This window comes from Chrysemys picta, chromosome 7, assembly GCF_011386835.1.
Source record: "Chrysemys picta bellii isolate R12L10 chromosome 7, ASM1138683v2, whole genome shotgun sequence".
NCBI classification, from domain to species: Eukaryota; Metazoa; Chordata; order Testudines; family Emydidae; genus Chrysemys; species Chrysemys picta.
This window is the reverse complement of record NC_088797.1, coordinates 50,486,251-50,504,630: the sequence shown is the minus strand read 5'-3', so window position 1 is coordinate 50,504,630 and position 18,380 is coordinate 50,486,251. Positions and strand designations below refer to the sequence as shown.

The 18,380-nt window shown below is 58.5% G+C and overlaps 1 protein-coding gene across 2 annotated transcripts in view; it reads left to right on the top strand.

Moving 5' to 3' along the window:
* The window catches only part of SEMA3F (semaphorin 3F), a 106,216-nt gene that overhangs the window by 70,188 nt on the left and 17,648 nt on the right, over positions 1-18,380 (top strand). Inside the window, exons 3-6 of one of the 2 annotated variants that reach the window (XM_005289349.5) lie at positions 3,641-3,801; positions 7,603-7,665; positions 9,369-9,488; positions 12,713-12,802. In XM_005289349.5, the coding sequence (XP_005289406.2) occupies positions 3,641-3,801; positions 7,603-7,665; positions 9,369-9,488; positions 12,713-12,802 (434 nt within the window). The remainder of the gene's footprint in view (positions 1-3,640; positions 3,802-7,602; positions 7,666-9,368; positions 9,489-12,712; positions 12,803-18,380) is intronic. The other variant, XM_005289350.5, reaches the window with a different exon arrangement.

Sequence of the window (18,380 nt, the reverse complement as noted above, 5' to 3'; positions counted from 1 at the left end):
CCCTGTGCCACCCAGCCCTGCCTCCCTGTGCCACCCAGACCTACCTCCCTGTGCCACCCAGACCTACAACATCCAGCCCTGCCTTACTGTGCCACCCGTCCCTGACCCATTGTGCCACCCGTCCCTGCCCCCCGTGCCACCCAGCCCTACGACATCCAGCTCTTCCCCACTGTGCCACCCAGCCCTGCCTCCCTGTGCCTCCCAGCCCTGCCCCCCTGACCCAACCAGGCTCTGCCATCACTGATGGATGGATGGATGTGTATGTACAGGGAGGGAGGGATGAATGAGTGTGTATGTACAGGGAGGGAGGAATGGATGGATGGGTGTGTATGTACAGGGAGGGAGGGAGGGATGTGTACAGGGATGGATGGGTGGGTGTGTATGTACAGGGAAGGAGGGATGGATGTGTATGGGGATGGATGGATGGGTGTGTATGTAGAGGGAGAGAGGGAGGGATATGTACAGGGATGGATGGATGGGTGTGTATCTACAGGGATGGATGGGTGTGTATGGGGATGGATGGATGGATGGGTGTGTATGTACAGGGAGGGAGGGATGGATGGATGGATGTGTACAGGGATGGATGGATGAGTGTGTATGTACAGGGATGGATGGATGGATGAGTGTTTATGTATAGGGAGGGACGGATGGATGGATGTGTACAGGGATGGATGGATGAGTGTGTATATACAGGGAGGGAGGGAGGGATGGATGTGTACAGGGATGGATGGATGAGTGTGTATATACAGGGAGGGAGGGATGGATGGATGGATGTGTACAGGGATGGATGGATGAGTGTGTATGTACAGGGATGGATGGATGGATGGATGGATGAGTGTTTATGTATAGGGGCGGATGGATGGATGGATGGGTGTGTATGTACAGGGATGGATGGATGGATGGATGCATGAGGGGTGGGTGGATGGATGATAATATTCTACATTGCCATGGGGCCGGCCAGAGTATTTGACTGCTTGACTTTCTGGTGCGAGGCGCTGGAGCCTTATTCTGAGCCCAGGGCCTCATTGCGCCGGGCACTGCAAGTACACAGGCGAGAGAGTCCCTGCCCCCACAGGCTGCCAGTCTTAAATACCCACAGGCTGGGAGGCGGCACAGAAGGGGAAGGCAATTGCTGATGGTGCCTGGCACAGCTGGGCATAGACCCTAATGCTCAGTCCGCTCTGCCTTACGACCCAGCTTCCCAGGAGGCACAGAATCCCCTTTCCCTGCAGCCCCCCTTCACTAACTGGCAGCTGTGGGCACAGATGCCCATTGCATGCTCACGTCCTGGCACAGCTCAGCAGGCACCTGTACTGGGCCCTACGCCCAGCTGCTGCCAGTCTGTCATGCTGAGATCTCCAGTACGGCTGGACTCCCAAAGGGATTTGCAGGAAATGCCTCAGGGCCGGGTGCAAGGGCCTCGGCCGCCCACCCCCCGCTGCACAACCTGGCTCCGCTGCCTGGGTGCCAGTCACTGCCAGGGAAAGGACACCCAGATGGGCCCTGCTGGAGATCCCGGCCCCTGCAGTCCACATTGCCCTCTGCACCCCCCAGGGCCATGGCTCTGCCTGCCCCTGCCCACTCTGGGATCAGTGGGTGTGAGCTGCCCTCACAACGTCTGCAGGATCCAACGCCATGGGGCGGGGCGGGGCCCTCTGGTTTCCGGGGCCCCAGCCTAAGCAGGGCACTGCCCCTTCTGCCAAGGGGACCTTCCTGGGTGTGGGTTGCAGAGATGGCTGGCTGCTGGCAGGGATAGGGAGTGATAAGTTGGCAGGTCACTGGCGTTTAGCTGCCCACTGGCTGAGCCATGAATCTCTTAAGCCCAAGCAACTCTGCCCATCCTGAGGCGCACAGCACTGAGTGATGCCGTAGGGCGGTGAACAAGCCCTGGCTATCTCAGGGGCTGTGCCGTGTGGGTTCCCCAGTGCCCTGCGCCGTGACAGCATGTGAAGGGGTTGTCCCACTGTGCCAGGCGGCACCCAGCCATCTGTCAGGTCCCGTGTGATCCGGGCGTCCTTAGGGGAGCGTGTTTGGAAGGGCACTGTGGTCTCCACAGAAACCTCAGGGGCTAAAGGAAAAGGTGATGGTGACTCAGTAGGGGGCGCTCTCCCCTCTGAGCTAGTATGTGCCCCAGTGCAGCACTAGGGGGCACTGTGCCACAGGGAGTGGGGCAGGTGGCTCAGTAGGGGGTGCTCTCCGAGCCAGTGCTAGCCCCAATACCCCAGTGCTAAAGGGCACTGTGCTGCAGGAAATGGGAGGGGGTGGGTGGATGGATGATAATATTCTGACTAGTGCTCCCCTTTGACTGGTGCTGACCCCAATGCCCCAGGGAGGCTAAAATTCCTGTATAATTTCATTGGGATACAGGATTGTTCGCTCCCTGGGCGGTGTTGTGTGGGCTTGTAGACACGTCCCACCCCAGAGGTGGTTGCCTTTCAGTGTTTGATGACGTGACCTGGGTGTCTATAGGCATGACTGAAAGGGCTGTGGGCTCGGATCTCTTGATGTGAAAGGCACCATCGGCATGTCCAGTGTTAGCCTTTAGGAGAGCGAACAGAGGTGGCGGAAGGGCGGGTGGAGGTGCAAAGAGGGATGGGGCAAGGACGGGGCTGGGCTGCCCAGATCTGTCCCATAGGACGGTGGCCGGCCTGAGGTTAAGGATGGTCAGTCTGCGGAGCACGTTAAACACAGGCCACATGGTGCCAAGGCCTGGGTCATTGTAATCCCCTGCCAGCACCGTCCCTGCCCGGCCCAGGGGTACCCTCGCCTGGGTCATTGTAATCCCCTGCCAGCCCCGGCCCTGCCTGGCCCAGGGGTACCCTCGCCTGGGTCATTGTAATTCCCTGCCAGCCCCATCCCTGCCCAGCCCAATGATACCTGAGCCTGGGTCATTGTAATCCCCTGCCAGCACCGTCCCTGCCCGGCCCAGGGGTACCCGAGCCTGGGTCATTGTAATCCCCTGCCAGCCCCGGCCCTGCCCGGCCCAGGGGTACCCTGGCCTGGGTCATTGTAATCCCCTGCCAGCCCCATCCCTGCCCAGCCCAATGATACCTGAGCCTGGGTCATTGTAATCCCCTGCCAGCCCCGGCCCTGCCCGGCCCAGGGGTACCCTGGCCTGGGTCATTGTAATCCCCTGCCAGCCCCATCCCTGCCCAGCCCAATGATACCCAGGCCTGGGTCATTGTAATCCCCTGCCAGCCCTCTCCTTGCCTGGCCTAAGGGTGCCCGGGCTTGAATAGAAGGGCTGCTTTATGCCCATGGGTTGATCGGTGGAAGATCAGTCCAGGAGTGAGGAGGGAATGCTGGAGGGTCCTGGCCTGTGGTTCGGGGGCTTAGAGGCTGGGGGCCCAGGCATGTGGGTTGGGCACTCAAAGGCTGGGGGGCCCTGGCGTGTGGGTCGGGCGCTCAGAGCCTGGCAGGGACCTGGTGTGTGGGTCGGGCGCTCAGAGCCTGGCAGTTCTATTGCACCCCAAAGCTGTGGGAGTTTGAACCTTGCAGCTGTTGAGGCTGTGGTGGCCATCACAGCCCTGTCTTGCGGGCTGACTAATTCCGAGGTGAGGGGTCATTGCTCTCTTGGATGCCACTGCATTCAGAGCCCCGCCGGGAGGAGCCTGACCCCCCCATCTCTGTTTGCCCACAGAGCTGAAGGCCACCAGCACTGCTCACTTCTTCAACTTCCTGCTCAACTCCACGGACTACCGCATCCTGCTGAAGGACGAGGACCATGACCGCATGTACGTGGGCAGCAAGGACTACATCCTCTCGCTGGACTTGCACGACATCAACCGAGAGCCCCTCATCGTAAGGGCCCTTCCGACCTGCCCCCGCCTGGGGGGCCCACGAGGGATGAGGGGCTGGAGAAGTGGGGCAGGAGGGGGAAGAATGCTAGGCCTCTGGGCTGGAGTGAAATGAGTTGGTAGCCACCATCCATCCCCTGCTTTGCCTGGTTCCACCTCATATTGAGTCATTGCCAGGGGGAGACAAAGGCCCCAGGACATGACCCTTGCTGGGGACTGTCCAGTTCTAGTGTGCACTTCCCCCAGGACCTTGGCAGGCTGGGAAGCCGAGAGCCAGTCAGGGCCCTTTGCTGACTGACTTAGGAAGCTCCAGCTGTTTAATTGATCCCAGAGAAGGTTGATCCTCAGAGATGGGAGCCTGCGTGGGAAGGACAGATCCGATAGCTAGGGTCTTGGAAATAGTGGACAAAGGCAGAACCTGCCCAATGGCTGGGAGCTGAAGCCAGAGAAACACATGCTAGGAATATGGTACAATTTTTTCTAGGTTGGGGTTCAAAGCTGGCCCACCCCAGTGATGACCAGCTCAATCCTACGGCCCTTCCCGTCTCTTTGGGGACAGAGAAATGGGCTCCTGTCTCAGTCGGGGTCTCCCTAATGCCCCCTGACCCAGTGCTCTTTCTGATCTCTCAGCAGAGAGGCCGAGGGTTAAATGGAGACTTGCCCCGTGGGCTGGCTCTGCAGGGAGCTCTCTGAAGATTCCCCATTGGCGCTAGCAAGAGTGGAAGCACTAGAGCAGACGGGGCTCCGGTGCCTGTGCTCCTGCACTGGCTAATCCTGCTCTGAGAGTAGCTGGGCCACCCAGTAAAAACACCAGCCTCCGTAGGCAGCCTGAGCACTCCAGTGCGGCTGCTCTCAGTGGCACGGTGTCAGCAGTGGGAGATGGGCAGGAAAACCTCCGAACTGATGAGGCCCCCGGGTGATGCTCTCACTGAGCTGCCAGCGAGGCACCACTAATCAGCACCAGTGTCACCCCCAGCACGCCCACGCACGGCCCCCTAGGGTTGCCAACTTTCTAATTGCACAAAACAGAACACCCTTGCCCCTGCCCCTTCCCCAAGGCCCCACACCTGCTCCACCCCTTCTCTGAGGCCCTGCCCCCACTCACTCCAGCCCTCTCCTCCCCCCCCATCGCTTGCTCTCCCCCACCCTCACTCACTTTCACTGGGCTGAGGCAGGGTATGGGAAGGGGCTCAGGGCTGGGGTAGGCGGTTGGGGTGCAGGAGGAGGTGTGGGGTGCGGGTTAGTGGGAGGGAGTTTGGGTGGGGGAGGAGGTTCCAACCTGGGGCAGGGGGTTGGGGTGCAGGTGGGGGTATGGAGTCTGGGAGCGAGTTTGGATGCGGGAAGGACCAGGTGTAGCAGTTGGGGTGCAGGATGGGGATTGCTCCATCCAGACGGCGCTTACCTCAGGCGGCTCCCAGTCGGTGGCACAGCGGGGCTAAAGCAGGCTCCCTGTCTGCCCGCCTGCCCGCCCTGAAAGTGGCCAGCATGTCTGGATGCTAGGCGGAGGCATGGCCAGGCAGCTCTGCGTGGTGCACGCTGCCCGTGCCCACAGGCGCCACCCCTGCAGCTCCCATTGGCTGCAGTTCCCGGCCAATGGGAGCTGCGGAGCCGGGGTTGGGGACGGGGCAGAATGTGGAGCTTCCCTGATTGCTCCTGTGCCTAGGGGCTGCAGGGACATGCCAACCACTTCTGGGAGACACGCAGAGTCAGGGTAGGCAGGGAGCCTGCCTTAGACCTGCTGCACCGCTTACTGGAGTCACCAGGTGTGACGGAGCAGGGAGCAGGGCAGATTTGACCTGGGAATGTTGCAGGGGGGTTGCAGTGGGGATGTGGGACTTCCCTTGAAGGAAGCTACCTGAGCTGTAACCTGAGCCAGGAACGGGGGTGGGGAGAATTAACACCTTCTGCCCGGGAGACTGAACAAAGGAGAGGAGCAGCGGGAGGGGCTGGGAGTTTAGTTTCGGTTGGGGCTGGGTGGTGCAACGCAGGGAACCCCAAGCTGGGGTCTAAGCTCCCTGAACCTCCCAGAGGGACCTAATTGAGGGGGTCTGGTCGTACCTACACGCTCTGCTTGAGACTGTGTTCCTGTCCTTAAATAAACCTTCTGCTTTACTGGCTGGTTGAGAGTCGCAGTGAATCTCGGGAAGAGGGGTGCAGGGCCCTAACTCCCCCACAATCCGCAACACCAGGGTCCCTTTTCGACTGGGCATTCCAGTTGAAAACCGGACTCCTGGTAACCCTAGTGGCCGTGTGGTGATGGAGCTGTGGGGGAAGGGAGGATGAGCTTGCCCAGACCCTGCCTCCTCTCTTCTCAGCTCTTAGTACTGCATGTGGGATGTCATGTGGCAAAGCCACCCCCAGAGCATTCCCAGGTTCCTCACAAGTGCCCTGCTGGCCCACCAGACTGGGCTCAGCTGGGCCCTCTCTGGAGGAGCTTTCCCCGGTCTGTGGCCCTGGGGCCTGGCCAACAGGGAGGCATGGAGCAGCAGCAGCAGATCGTGGGTCCATCCCCGAGGCTGGGGAGGGGCTAAGGGGCAGGATATGCTGAGCGGGAAGGGTACCAGCCCCTCTTGGGTCCTTTATCTACCTCTGGGCCGCCTCCCCCATCTGGCGCCTGAGCTGCAGGGGAGTAGACCAGGAGCAGATTTACCATGAAACAAACCAACAACCCCAAAATGCAGGACAAATATCTGACAACCTGCCCCTGAGTCCCAGCCGGCGGCGCAGCAGGGCTCAGGCAGGCAGGATGCCTGCATGCCGTGGCTGGTGGCCCCACAACGCTCCCGGAAGCGGCCGGCTGCTGTGCGCCCCTGGCTGGGGGAAGGCAGCTCCATGCACTGCCCCCACCCCGGGCAGCACACGGAGACCCGCTGCTCCCCTCCCCACAAGGGGTGCGCAGAGACATGCCAGCAGCAACGCAGCAGGGCTAAGGTAGCTCCCTGCCCGCTCTGCCTCCCTCCCTCTGTGCCGCTTTGCTCCCGGAAGCAGCTGGCATGTCCCTGCGGCCCCTGGGGGGGGCGAGGTGTTTCCAAGTGCTGCCACCGCCCTGAGCACTGACTCTGCAGCTCCCATTGGCCGCAGTCCCCGGCCAATGGGAGCTATGGGGGCGGTGCCTGCAGGCAGAGGCATCCAGAGACCCCCTGGTCTCCCCGCCGCCTAGGAGCCACTGCCAGAGGGGTGTGTGCGCCGGTCGCTTTGGGAGCCACGCCATCCAAAGTATGCGCCCCCCCATCCCCCTCCTGCACCCAAACCCCCTGCCCCAGCCCAGAGCCCGCACCCAAACTTCCTCCCAGAGCCCGCACTCCCTCCTGCACCCCAACCTTCTGCCCCAATCAAGGTACCTCACTTTATTTTCATGTACTTCCCATTATTTATAGGAGGATGAATTAAAAACAGGAAAGGGGGAGATAAGAGAGAATGTTTTTTTTCTTGGCTGAGTCCCGAGGGGGTGTGTGAAAATGAAGCTGCACACAGGGCCCCACTAACTCTAAATCCGCCACTGGAGGAGATGCCTTCTCTGTGGGCCAGAAGTGGAGCCACTATTGGGGAGAAGTGAATTCAACCTCCCCGTCTGTCAGCCCAGAGCGGCTTCTCCCAGCCCCTGGAACACAGTGAGATGCAGGGTCCTGGTTCGATCCCCGTGTGCTGGCCGAGCTGTTGGCTGTTCCCGCCGGGAAGCTGGTAGCAGACCCTGGCATGGAGCTCTCTGAGGGGCCCAGGCCTCGGCTGCGTGGGTTCAGCCAGATCTAAATTCAGACCCAGTGGAAAACCCCAGGTGACGACCCGGCATCTGTTGTTTTGTCAGATTCACTGGCCCGCGTCCCAGCAGCGGATCGACGAGTGCATCTTGTCGGGGAAGAACAACGACGTGAGTCCTTCTGGGGGCACGCGGCCGGGGGCTGGGCAAAGACACCTGCGGGCATGGAGAGCCGGCCCGGGCACTCCTTCAGGGTTGGCTCTTTGAGATCCACACTGGCTCTTTGAGTCAGCTGACGGACTATGGGCTGTAATGATGACAGGGAATCTCCACCTGGGTGCTCTGTCATTCCATCATTCAACCTGCAGGAGGATCCTTGTTGTGCTGGGAGGCTGAGTGGCCATGGCAGAGCGCTGAGAGCTGGGGACGTCCTCCCGTTCCAGTGGATGTCTCAGGGCCTGAGCTGGAGAGAATGTGGGCGTGGGGGCAGAGGCACCTCCTCAGAAATCTTGCCCATGGGACGCACCTGTGGAGCCATTCCCCTTGCACCGCTGCTCCCAGCATCTCGCCCCCTGAACCCATGCTAGGCTCAGCCCCCGCCTGCCAGCCTGGCCCGCCCAGGTCCAGCGTCACTCCCCGTCCTTGACAGTGGAAGTGGGGAGCCCGGGGGGGAGGCCTGGTGCAGGAGCCAGCCCCATGGCAGCGGCGATGAGCAGCACTGGCTGCCCCTGCCCACGCAGGTTTGGCCCTGTGGCCCCTCTGTCAGGAGTATAGGGTCAGGAGGGGTAGCTGGGCAGCCAGCACTGTTGCTCCTCGCCACGCCCGATGGTACAAATCCTGTGTGCCGTGCGGTCACTGCTGCTTGGGGCACACCCAGGCTCAGGCCGGGCTCCTGCTGGTACCAGCCGGGCACCACCCGAAATCCCCAGCCCACGCACTCCGCGGTTCCTGTCAGGCCATCAAGCGAGTGTGCATGGCTCCGAGGAAGCGAGGGGTTGGCGGTCACTGAGCTGCTTCCACTGGAGCCAAGCCCCGCATGCCTGGCAGCCGCCTGACCCCGAGTCCTTCCCTCCACTGGTCGCTCAGCTGCTGTCGCTCCTGCCGCAGAGCTCAGCCCCCCAGGGACAAACATGTCTGAGCCCCCGCTCGGCCCCCCAGCTTGCCGGATGACTCCTTCACTGGCTTCCCCTGCTGCAGTCCCAGGCTCCCCTCCCCCATCGCGGAGGAAACAGGAGCTGCTAACAGGATGCTTGGCCCTGACCCTGGGTCCTTAACTAACGAGCCAGGCCCAGCAGGACACCCAGCCGTAATTGCTGTACTGCTGCGTCTCACCCGTTGGTAACACATCCTGACTGGCCCCGGAATGCAGACCCAGTGAGAACAGCCCTGGAGCAGAAAAGGGTGGTGCGCCCACTGGCCTGTGCCCCAGAGCAGAGGGGGTGGGGTGCCCGCTTGCCTGCACCCCGGAGCAGGGCAGGGAGCACTGGCTTGTGGGGGAGCTTATGGCTACACCAGCCCTAGCCGTTCCCAGTGGGACTCCATGTGTGGAGAAAGTTCCTTCACTGAGTCCTTGGGGTTGGATCAGCTCCAGGCCACGCAGCGGTGTCGGTCCTGACAGTACCTACTGACCCCCACCATCCCTGGGCTATTTGAATCCCTTTGCTCAGAGGAGCCCCAGGCTTGGCATCAGGCTACACCACCCCTCTCACACCAGGACACCTTCCTGGCTACATGCCAGTCCCCAGAGGCCCTGACATCTGAGGCCTGAGCATGCACCGTGCGAGCAGGGCTGGGGTGGACATGGGGGTGCCGAGGATGCTGCGCATGCTGCCCCCGCCCTGCATAACCCCTTTCATTCTCCTCCTGCTTCGCAGGGCGAATGTGGCAACTTCATCCGCCTGATCCAGCCCTGGAACCGGACCCACCTGTACGTCTGTGGCACTGGCGCCTACAACCCCATCTGCACCTTTGTCAACAGGGGGCGCAAAGCACAGGTGAGGCGCCGGGGGGGGGAGAGGCACTGCTCGGCCATGCACGCTGAGCCAGAGGGGTGGCATCCCCTCAGCCCCAGGGAGCTGGCCTAGGCATGGCATGTCCTGGCAGGGCTCCCTGGGCGGTGCAGTATTTACTCCAAGAGGCCGTCGCCCTGGCTCAGCCTGTGGCTTGCAGTCGCTCTCAGCCTAATGGACCCTGCGAGAGGCACGTAAGAGGCCTGGCCAAGGTCTCCGGCACAAGGCCAGGCAGCCGCAGTCTGGAACCTGGGGCCATTGTAGCCAGCTCAAAAGGGGGCACTCATGGAATACAGCAGCCGTCTGGCCATCCCTGTGTCTTTGAACTGCGTGTGGGGGGTTCGCTTTACATGGATTTCCTTGCAGGGGGAATTTTCAGCTACTGGGCTGTGAATCCCCTTCGGACAGGATCCTTGGGCAGGGAAGGGCTCCATCTTGAAAGCAGCCGGAGGTCCCTGCACTGTGCTGAGATGTGCCAAGCCCTTGGCTCTCGCTGAAGATCTGCCGGGAGCTTTGCACAGGTGGGAGCTTTGAGGTGGGAGAATCTCCACTTTGGGCCTGGCTGCCTGCAGAGTCATTGGCGCTGCTCGTCGTCGTAGCTTGGGGCAGTGAGTGGTCCCACCCAGGGGCTGGAATGTCTCTCTCCCCTTGGAGGCTGATGAGTTTTGGCGGCATGGGGCACATGGGGAATGCAGAAATGTTTGCATAGCAGATGCTCAGGTAGCCGTGGGGAGGGAGGGGTAAATGAGAGAGAGGGTTTGGTACATTTCACTTTAGATTACACTAGTGAATTCTTTGTATTTGTCTCTAAGACGGGATCATGCCCCCGGAGTCAAGGGCGGGGACACATATAAAACAGTGAAAAACAAAGTAAGCGGGTGCTGCTCCTCAGCTCGGCTCCACCAGAGCTCTGGTAGCGCTCGGCACTGGGTTATTCTATCATGTGTATACAGTGAGGTGTGGAACGGGGAATCTTGGTTTTCGCATCGCAGCTGGTTGGGGTTGCCAGTCCTGTGTTAATGGAGAGCTAATCCCATGCATGGGTCAACGCCTCGGTCCCATTACTAAGCCCGCCTGTGTCTGCGAATGGCTTCATTAATACTGCTGCCCCTCTGCCGAGCAGCAGCAGAGCTCGGGGCCTGTGGGCCAGCCTGCCAGTGGAGGAGAAAGCAGCGACGCCGAGTGTGGGGAGATTCGCAGTGTATCCACCGGGCCCGGAACTGAGGTGGGCCCAAACCTTCCAAGAATCTCGCCCACGCACTCGATTCTTCAGCAGCAACTCGCCCTCTGGACTTGACTCTAGTTAGAGAGGATGGAGCGGCGAGCAAACTGCCCTGCTTCTTGCCACAGCCACCACCTACAGAACATGCATCACAGCACCCAGCCACACCAGCATTTCTTCCAGCTGGCCAACTTGTAAGTCTGGGGAACAGCATTACCCGGTGACACCCGCTGTGTCATGGACTGTGCCTGGCTAATACCTGCCTTGTTCTGACTGTGTGATTTGGGTTCATCACTCAAAGCTGAACAGGCATGCATTTTTGTGCACTCTGTGCAAGAAATGGATGCACCCCTTCCTGGTTTTCTATTGGCTGTCATGTGGGGGTTTCTATTGGCTGCCTGCCTTAGAGGATGGGGTCTGGGACAGAGGGGCTCCCCCACATCCATGTCATCCATTCCAATCCAGCTGTGATCCCTGATGAGCAGAGTCTGTGCTGTCCCCTCCTTAGGGCTGTTTAGGGGCTCATGTGGATCTCAGTGCGTTTCCCCTGGGGCTGCATCCCCTAATCGCCGTGAGCATCAGGGGCCCTAATCAACCTCGGGCCCTTGCTGTCAGTCTCCTCCGAGAGGCCAAGGCAGGAGGGGGTCACCCCCAGCCTGGGGGGGTGGAGGGAAATCTAATCCCACCCGTGCCCATGCTGTGGGAGTGGGCTTTTCTTTCGGAGAGGCTCCGCCCACCACCTCCCAGGTTTCAAATAGGCTGTGGCTGTCGCTGGAGGGGGTGGGGCCTCTTGTTCGCCATAGGCTCTACCCACCAGTCCTGGGGTCCAGGTGGGCTGGTACCTCCCAGTAGCGCAGCACTGCAGTCCATTGGAGAGAAGGCAGACAGTGAAGCTGTGCATAAGGTGACTAGAGAAGGAGGAGCTGGCCCCACGCAGCAGCTTTGTGGGATTGGAGTTATCCTGGCGTTCCTCATCATCCTCATGCTTCAGGGCATGAGCTGAGGTCAGGAAGGATTTTCCCAGTCGTGCTACAGAACTGTGGGCTCCATACTATTCCCAGCTGAGACAGGTGCCCTCCTCAGAGGTCAGATGTGCCCTGTCAGCCAGGGTGGCACCTCCTGTATAGCACCCATGGGCACCGCTGGGCAAGCCTGGCTGAGTGTGGGATAAGGTCACTTGGTCCTGCTAGTGAAGGCAGGGGGCTGGACTTGACCTTTCAGGGTCCCTTCCAGTTCTGTGAGATAGGTACATCTCCATATATTATTATTATTATAAGGACTGGGAAGCCCTGAGGCTCCTCGAACCACAGGCCACATCAGGGAATTTGCTGCTGTCCTGGCCTCTCGGCAGCCTGGGGTTCTCAGTCTGGGTGTCACAAGGATGTGGCAGGCAGAGCAAAGGGCACAGTTATACATAATGTGCAGCAGGTCTGAGCCAGCCATGTGGCATTTGGTCACACGCAGTCCCAGAGACGGGCCAGGACCCAGCCCTGCGGGAGCCAGGATTCCCTGAGGTTTAACTGAGGGTCTTGGTTCCTCCCCCTGTCCCTGGAGTGTGTGTGTGATCACCGGGGGGTGGGGGAGAGGGCTTGTCACAAAGTTCCACATCTGCTGTCAGTGTCAGTACGGGGCAGCAGGAGGCCCATCCAGTGTGTGCCACACACACACATGCCACGTATGCTGGCACACACCATGCCCACACATGCCATCACAAGCATGTTGCCACGCTAGCACATGGTGGGCACAATCACATGCGGCCCGCACAATAGCCTGGGCACACTCACAATGCCCTGGGCTCAAGAGCGCTGGCTCTGCCACGGGGGCGCTCTAGGAGCTGGGGCAGGCGCGCTGGCTGGGGGTGGGGGGAGTTTCTTGCCCTTCCAGGTGGGCATGACCCCTCCCACTGCCCTAGTGCCCATCCCCACCCACCCCCGGGTGGCCTCTGGCTCGGCCAGCTCTAACTCTCTGCACTGCTCCTTCTCCTCAGGCCTTTGCGCTGACCCAAAGCGTCCAGCCGGGAGGACGGGGAAGCCGAGCCGCAGACTCCTCCCACAGCCCGACACCAGCAGAACGCAAGGTGGGACTCGCGCTCAGACCCCCCCCAAGGGCAGGAGCCGGCTCCCCTCCCAGGGCATGCCTGGGCTCCCTAACCTTCCTCCCCCATGGCATGCACCTAACCGCTAACCCCCGGCTGGGCATGCCCCTTGCAATGGCTGAGCTGTCTGTGCCACCACCCAGCACAGAGCAGCCAGTCCTCGCATCTCCTCTCAGACTAACGCCTTGCTCCCCCAGGCCTTGCTCCAGATGCCATGGGGAGGAGGGACACTGTCAGAGGCCCCGTGCCGGGAACGGAGCCACTGGCTCCGGATTCCTTTTAGAGCACCGGCCACTCGCAGGGGTTGGGGAACGGTGGGTGTTGGGCCTGATTGTTGGTAGGACCTACCAAAACACATGCGGGCACTCCCCCGGCTGGCTCTTTAAGCACAGCAGTGCCCACCACCCACCAACGCTCCAGCTGGAGATGGATTGTGTTGTTCAATTGGGAACGGGCCAGATCGGGCAGGGGAATGGGATATACGGCTTTGAGGCCCTGCTCCTGACAGTGTCTCTTCGACAAGATCATCTTCCCGCCAGGCTAGCAGCTGGGCCGGCTCACTGCATGGAGGCAGGATTAGCCTGGGTTCGCATCGCTGGCTCCATAAGCAGCTCGGGGTGCTGGGAGGAATCAGGAGCTCATGGTCCCAGGGGGAAGTTCAGCTTCTTCCAAGCTTTGATTTTCCCTGAGTGATCCTCCTCCTGTGCCGTGAGCACCACCCTCAAGGCTGCTGTTCGAGGGCATCTGCTCTGCCCTCCTGACTCCGGCTGCCCCCAGAGTCCATTCCAGGGGCTCAGTAATCCAGCTCCGGTCCTTCTCACCCACCCACCCCCCAGAGCCTGTTCCAGCAGCTCAGAAATCCAAGTCCGGTCCTTCCCACCCATCCCCCCAGGCTGCTCCCAGAGCACATTCCAGGGGCTCAGGAACCCAGGTCTGGTCCTTACGTCCCCGCCAGAAGCAGCCAACAGCAGGCGCTGCCAGGCCACGGGCACATCCCATGCCCCAGCACCTTCTCCACAGAGCAGTTTGCATCAGGGATGTTATTCACTGAGAGCCTAGAGACCGAAGCCCACCACAGCACTGATGGGCAGGGCCTAGCGAGATCCAGCAGTGCCCCTCACACACACATGCTCCTCCTGGGCTCAGAGCACCCCAACTGCCCACGCTTGGCTGGCGTCTCTCAGCTGGGACCAAACCCCAAGGGTTGTAGATGCCAGTCCCTGTGCAGGTTTCAGACCGGCCGCCTCCCCCACCCTCCAGTGGGGTCCAAAGCATGGGGAGCATAGCAGCTGCCTGGCAGGGGGCAGGAGGCACCTTCTGCAACCCAGCGAGGGGTCAAGACACTGACATGGGGACAGTTCCCTAAAGCAGCCATGTGGGGGGCGGGTGTCACAGACCTGGGCACCTGCCTCCCACGGCTGCCTCCTGAGATGGAGCCTGGTGTTCTGCTCTACCTCTGCCATCCCAGGGCAGGGTGGGGGTGGCAGCTCCCCCATTCCTGGGTCTTCTCAGCCCCTCACTGTCCCCCCCACTATGCGTATCTCCTCCCCCAGCCCGACTGCAGTCCAGCTCTCCTCCCTGGCTCCCATGTGGGAACTGGCTTCTCTGCTGGGATTCGGGGCCTGGCGTGTGACTGCGTGAGGCCCTCCATGGCACATGACTCTCCTCCGGCGCCTGCCTGCCTCAGCCCCAGTCCCATCAGCATCGCTGCACCCTGCCAGAGAGGAGCCATGTATCCCCCATCAGGACAACAGCATGCTCCGCGCTGGGCCAGGGGCAGCCTGGGCTGGGCTAGAGGCAGGAGCCCCCGTGACAGGCAGACAACAGTTCCCAGGAGGTGCCCCCTCTGCGCCAGCCCTCTCGGGCCAGAAAGGAAGAGCTCCCTTTGACATCTCGCCACACACCCACTGCTGTGCCTGCGTCACCATCATCAGAGAATGGAGGAAAAGCCACAGTGCCCTTTCCCTGGGCAGAGAGGCGGACGTCTCGCGGGGAGGGTCACTGGGGCCCTCCTGGACTGGACCCCCCCAGCAAGAGGATGAGGAGTTACGAGGCAGAGAGACAATGTCCTGAGGAAGAGACAGGAGCCTCTGGTCAAGCTCCACTCAGCACCAAACTGGGGCAGGGGGCCACTGAGCTGTGCCCATGAGCTCTTGGGCAGCCCGGAGCTTTAATCTATGCCAGTTTGTAGCAGCCCCAGCACGCCCACAACTAAGCTGGGAGAACCCACTCCAGTGGCCGTGAGCAGAGAGACTCTATTGTTGGGCTGGCCCCTGGATATCTCATGTTACCACATTCCCCACTAGCACCAGGCGAAGCCCGCAAACCAGTGTTGCCAATGGGCCTTGGGATTCCAAATGGCTCAATTCTCGTGAGATTTCGGAAGGGGGTGTTCTTAAAGTGCCAGTACCTGGAGTCAGAGGTTTATGGGAGGAACTCAGCTTGTATCATCTGTCAGTTTTCTAGCCCTCGCTGATGTGCTTGGAGGCATGGATGCCAAAGGCTCCAAGCCCAGGAGACTCTGAGTTTGAAGCCAGGATATTTGGTTTTTTTAACTGCTGGTTATTCACGAGTAGGTTTTACTTGGTGTGACTATTCGGGGGATGGTGCCCTTTATCACGCTCTTCATCACGCGGTCTCCTGCTTAAAAAATTTAAGTCGTCCAATCAGGGAGCAGAAAAAATTCCACACGGCTTAGGGGACCAATCACACACTTGAGAAACAGTGGCGGTGAAGTTTTCATGAAGCCATTGTCTGAAAGTGTCTGGCCCAAATGATTGGTCTCACCATTGCAAATAGGAACTCAATTGGGAAGATCAAAGATCAAAGGGGTTAAATTTGCTGGATGAATTATCCACAATAAATGAGTTGCCCAGCGCTGGGTCGGTTTCCAGTAACACTTAGTGCAGCTCACCTGCATCACTGAATTGCAGCTGCCGTTCATGCTAGAAGAAGGCGCCATAGTGCTGCATATGCAGATGGGGTGCCGCGTGTTTGTACTCAGTGCGGGTGTGGCAATAGCTGTTGGATTGGGATGGTTGGATATACACCAGGGTGGGGGTCGTACGTACCCAGTTTTACCTCAGTCACATTGATGTGCATGCTCCCAGTGAAGCTAGTTGTTTGCGTTACCCATTGTCACCACACTAAATGCTCTTTTTTATCCCATCCATTCATCTGAACCTTAATGCCCCTGTATGGCTCTGTGTTATAACAGCACCTCCTGCCCTGACTCAGCCCATTCCACTGAAAGGAGCTGACATGAGCAAGTCCTCAGGTAAAAGAAGGGTCAAGGGAGGGAGATTAATTCTGTCTGATCCAATCCATCTTTAAGACAACTTCAGCACAGCTCAGCACAGCTCGTTTGTGTGACTCTCTGAGACAGGGATGAGCTCAGCAGTTAGCTATTTGAACCCTGTGTCTTTCACTTCCAGCCCTTCAAATCCGGCCACTTCCAAAACAGTCACCATGCTCCGAAGCCCATAACCAACCCTCCTTTTCATCCCCTTGTTAGACAAATATTCGCGGAACATTCCAACAATCAACAGCAATTATGTTACCAACAGCTTAGATGCGAGCAGAACATCTGGACTAGATACGGTTGAAATGTTCCAATGGAAAGTTTTTCCATTGAAAAGTAGCATTTTTTCATAAATGTCCCTTTTTTCTTTTGGTCACACACCACCACCAGCATTATTTTTGGTTTCCAGCAAATATTTTTTTTGTCAGAAAGGTGATCAAAGTTTTGATCACAATTTTGTTTCCCAACTTTCAGGCAATGAAAAATTGCAATGACCATTTGGATAAGGGTTTCTATTTAAAAAAAAACAATTTGCAAAGAAAGAAAAAAATGGGTCAGTTTCAAACCATTCAAAATGAAAACAACTTCAGCGGTTTTCACTCCACTGGTTTTTCAACCAGTTTTAAGCAGGACTGGCTCTTGGATTTCAGACAAAAAAGCAGAAGACACCTTGTCAGGTTATAGGAATGGGTGTGTGACTTTTCCTCGAAACACCGAGACTGATACCCATGGCTCTCTACTCACAAGTGCAGGAGTGGCACAAAAGCAGGCTGGCTTGGGGCAGTTGGGCTGGTATGACTTTTCATTCATGGATGGTTTCTACCATGCTGCCATACAAAATATCACTAGCCAGGGATGAGACACCTTGGACTGCCCAGGTACACGGGAACATGGGCATTGCCAGGCTGAATCAGAACCGAGGTCCATCCAGCCCATTGTCCCGTCTCTGACTGACGCTGGTGCCAGCTGCTGCAGGGGAAGGTGTAAAAGCCCTGCAGTGGTCGATGTGGGGTAATCTCCTCACGTAGGTCTCTAGTAGCCAGCGATTGGCTCATGCCCTATGTACAAGATTGAATATCCCTGCCAAAAGTTATTGTGGACATAAGGTGGCGATAGCACGCTGGGGGGGACAAACAAGGCAAGCCCATTGCTGGTGTAGGTCTAATATGAGGTGTGATAGCAAATCAGATGATGGTGGGCTGGCTGCCATGGAGATGGTCTGGGAACTTGGAGCGAATTCAAAGGGGCACCATCCATTTGAAATCTAGCCTGTTTCAATCATGAGTGCAAGGTCGCTCCCGGCCCCGCCCCTGCCAGTTCTGTGGTGTTACACTCCTCTTTCTTCCTTCTCTCTTCGTGATGCTTTTCTCTGCCATCACTGTGGGGGGTCACTCGGACTGCGGGAGAAGCTGGCTAATGCCTGGGCTGCATGGAGGATGTCACCCTGGTGTAGCGACCCCTGCTGTACACAAGGGAAACCACAGCTGGCACAGAAGCAGCCAACCCAAGTGGCAAGCAGGGTTGGACTCAATCGGTGCAAATAGCTATTTAGCCCTGTGTACACTAGGAGTTGTACTGGTGCAGCTACAGTGGTGGCTGGCTGGACTCAGGGGAAATCACTAGTACAGACCAGACCTAATTAAATATGGGCCCCATTCAGCAAAGCACTTAAGCGCATGCTTAAACTTTACGGTTAAAGGTTAATACTGCTGCCGACTCTCACAGTTTGACTGCGAGTCCGGCAGTTTCTGGAGTATTTGTTTAAACCTTCGGCTGGTGGCATCAAGAGATTGCAGGAGAGTCTCTGCTTTCATTCAAAGTCAAAGGCAGTTTCTAGCCCTCCTGGTTGCAGAGGAAAGCTTGAAAACATGACGCACGTGTGCCCCAAAAGCTTGGAAACTAGAAATCAAAGAAAAACAACCCCACAATTATTATTTGTTTTTTTTTGCAAATCTCATGATTTTTAAGCCAATCTCATGATTTGGCAGGTCAGATAACGGATGTTTAGCATTTAAAGTTGGCAACACCTGAGTTAAACACATGCTTAAGTGCTTTGCTGAACAGAGATGGTTTGATGACTTGGGACCTGCTTTATGGGGAAACCAGGGACTATTTCCCAAGTAAGGTCAAATGTACAAAGTAAATAAATTGCCACACTGCCTGGAATGCCATCCTAAGGGGCAGTACTTCCTGGATTACACTACTGGTGGGTGGAACTTCCTGGAATGAAATCACCCAGTATTGGTGGTATGATGTAGT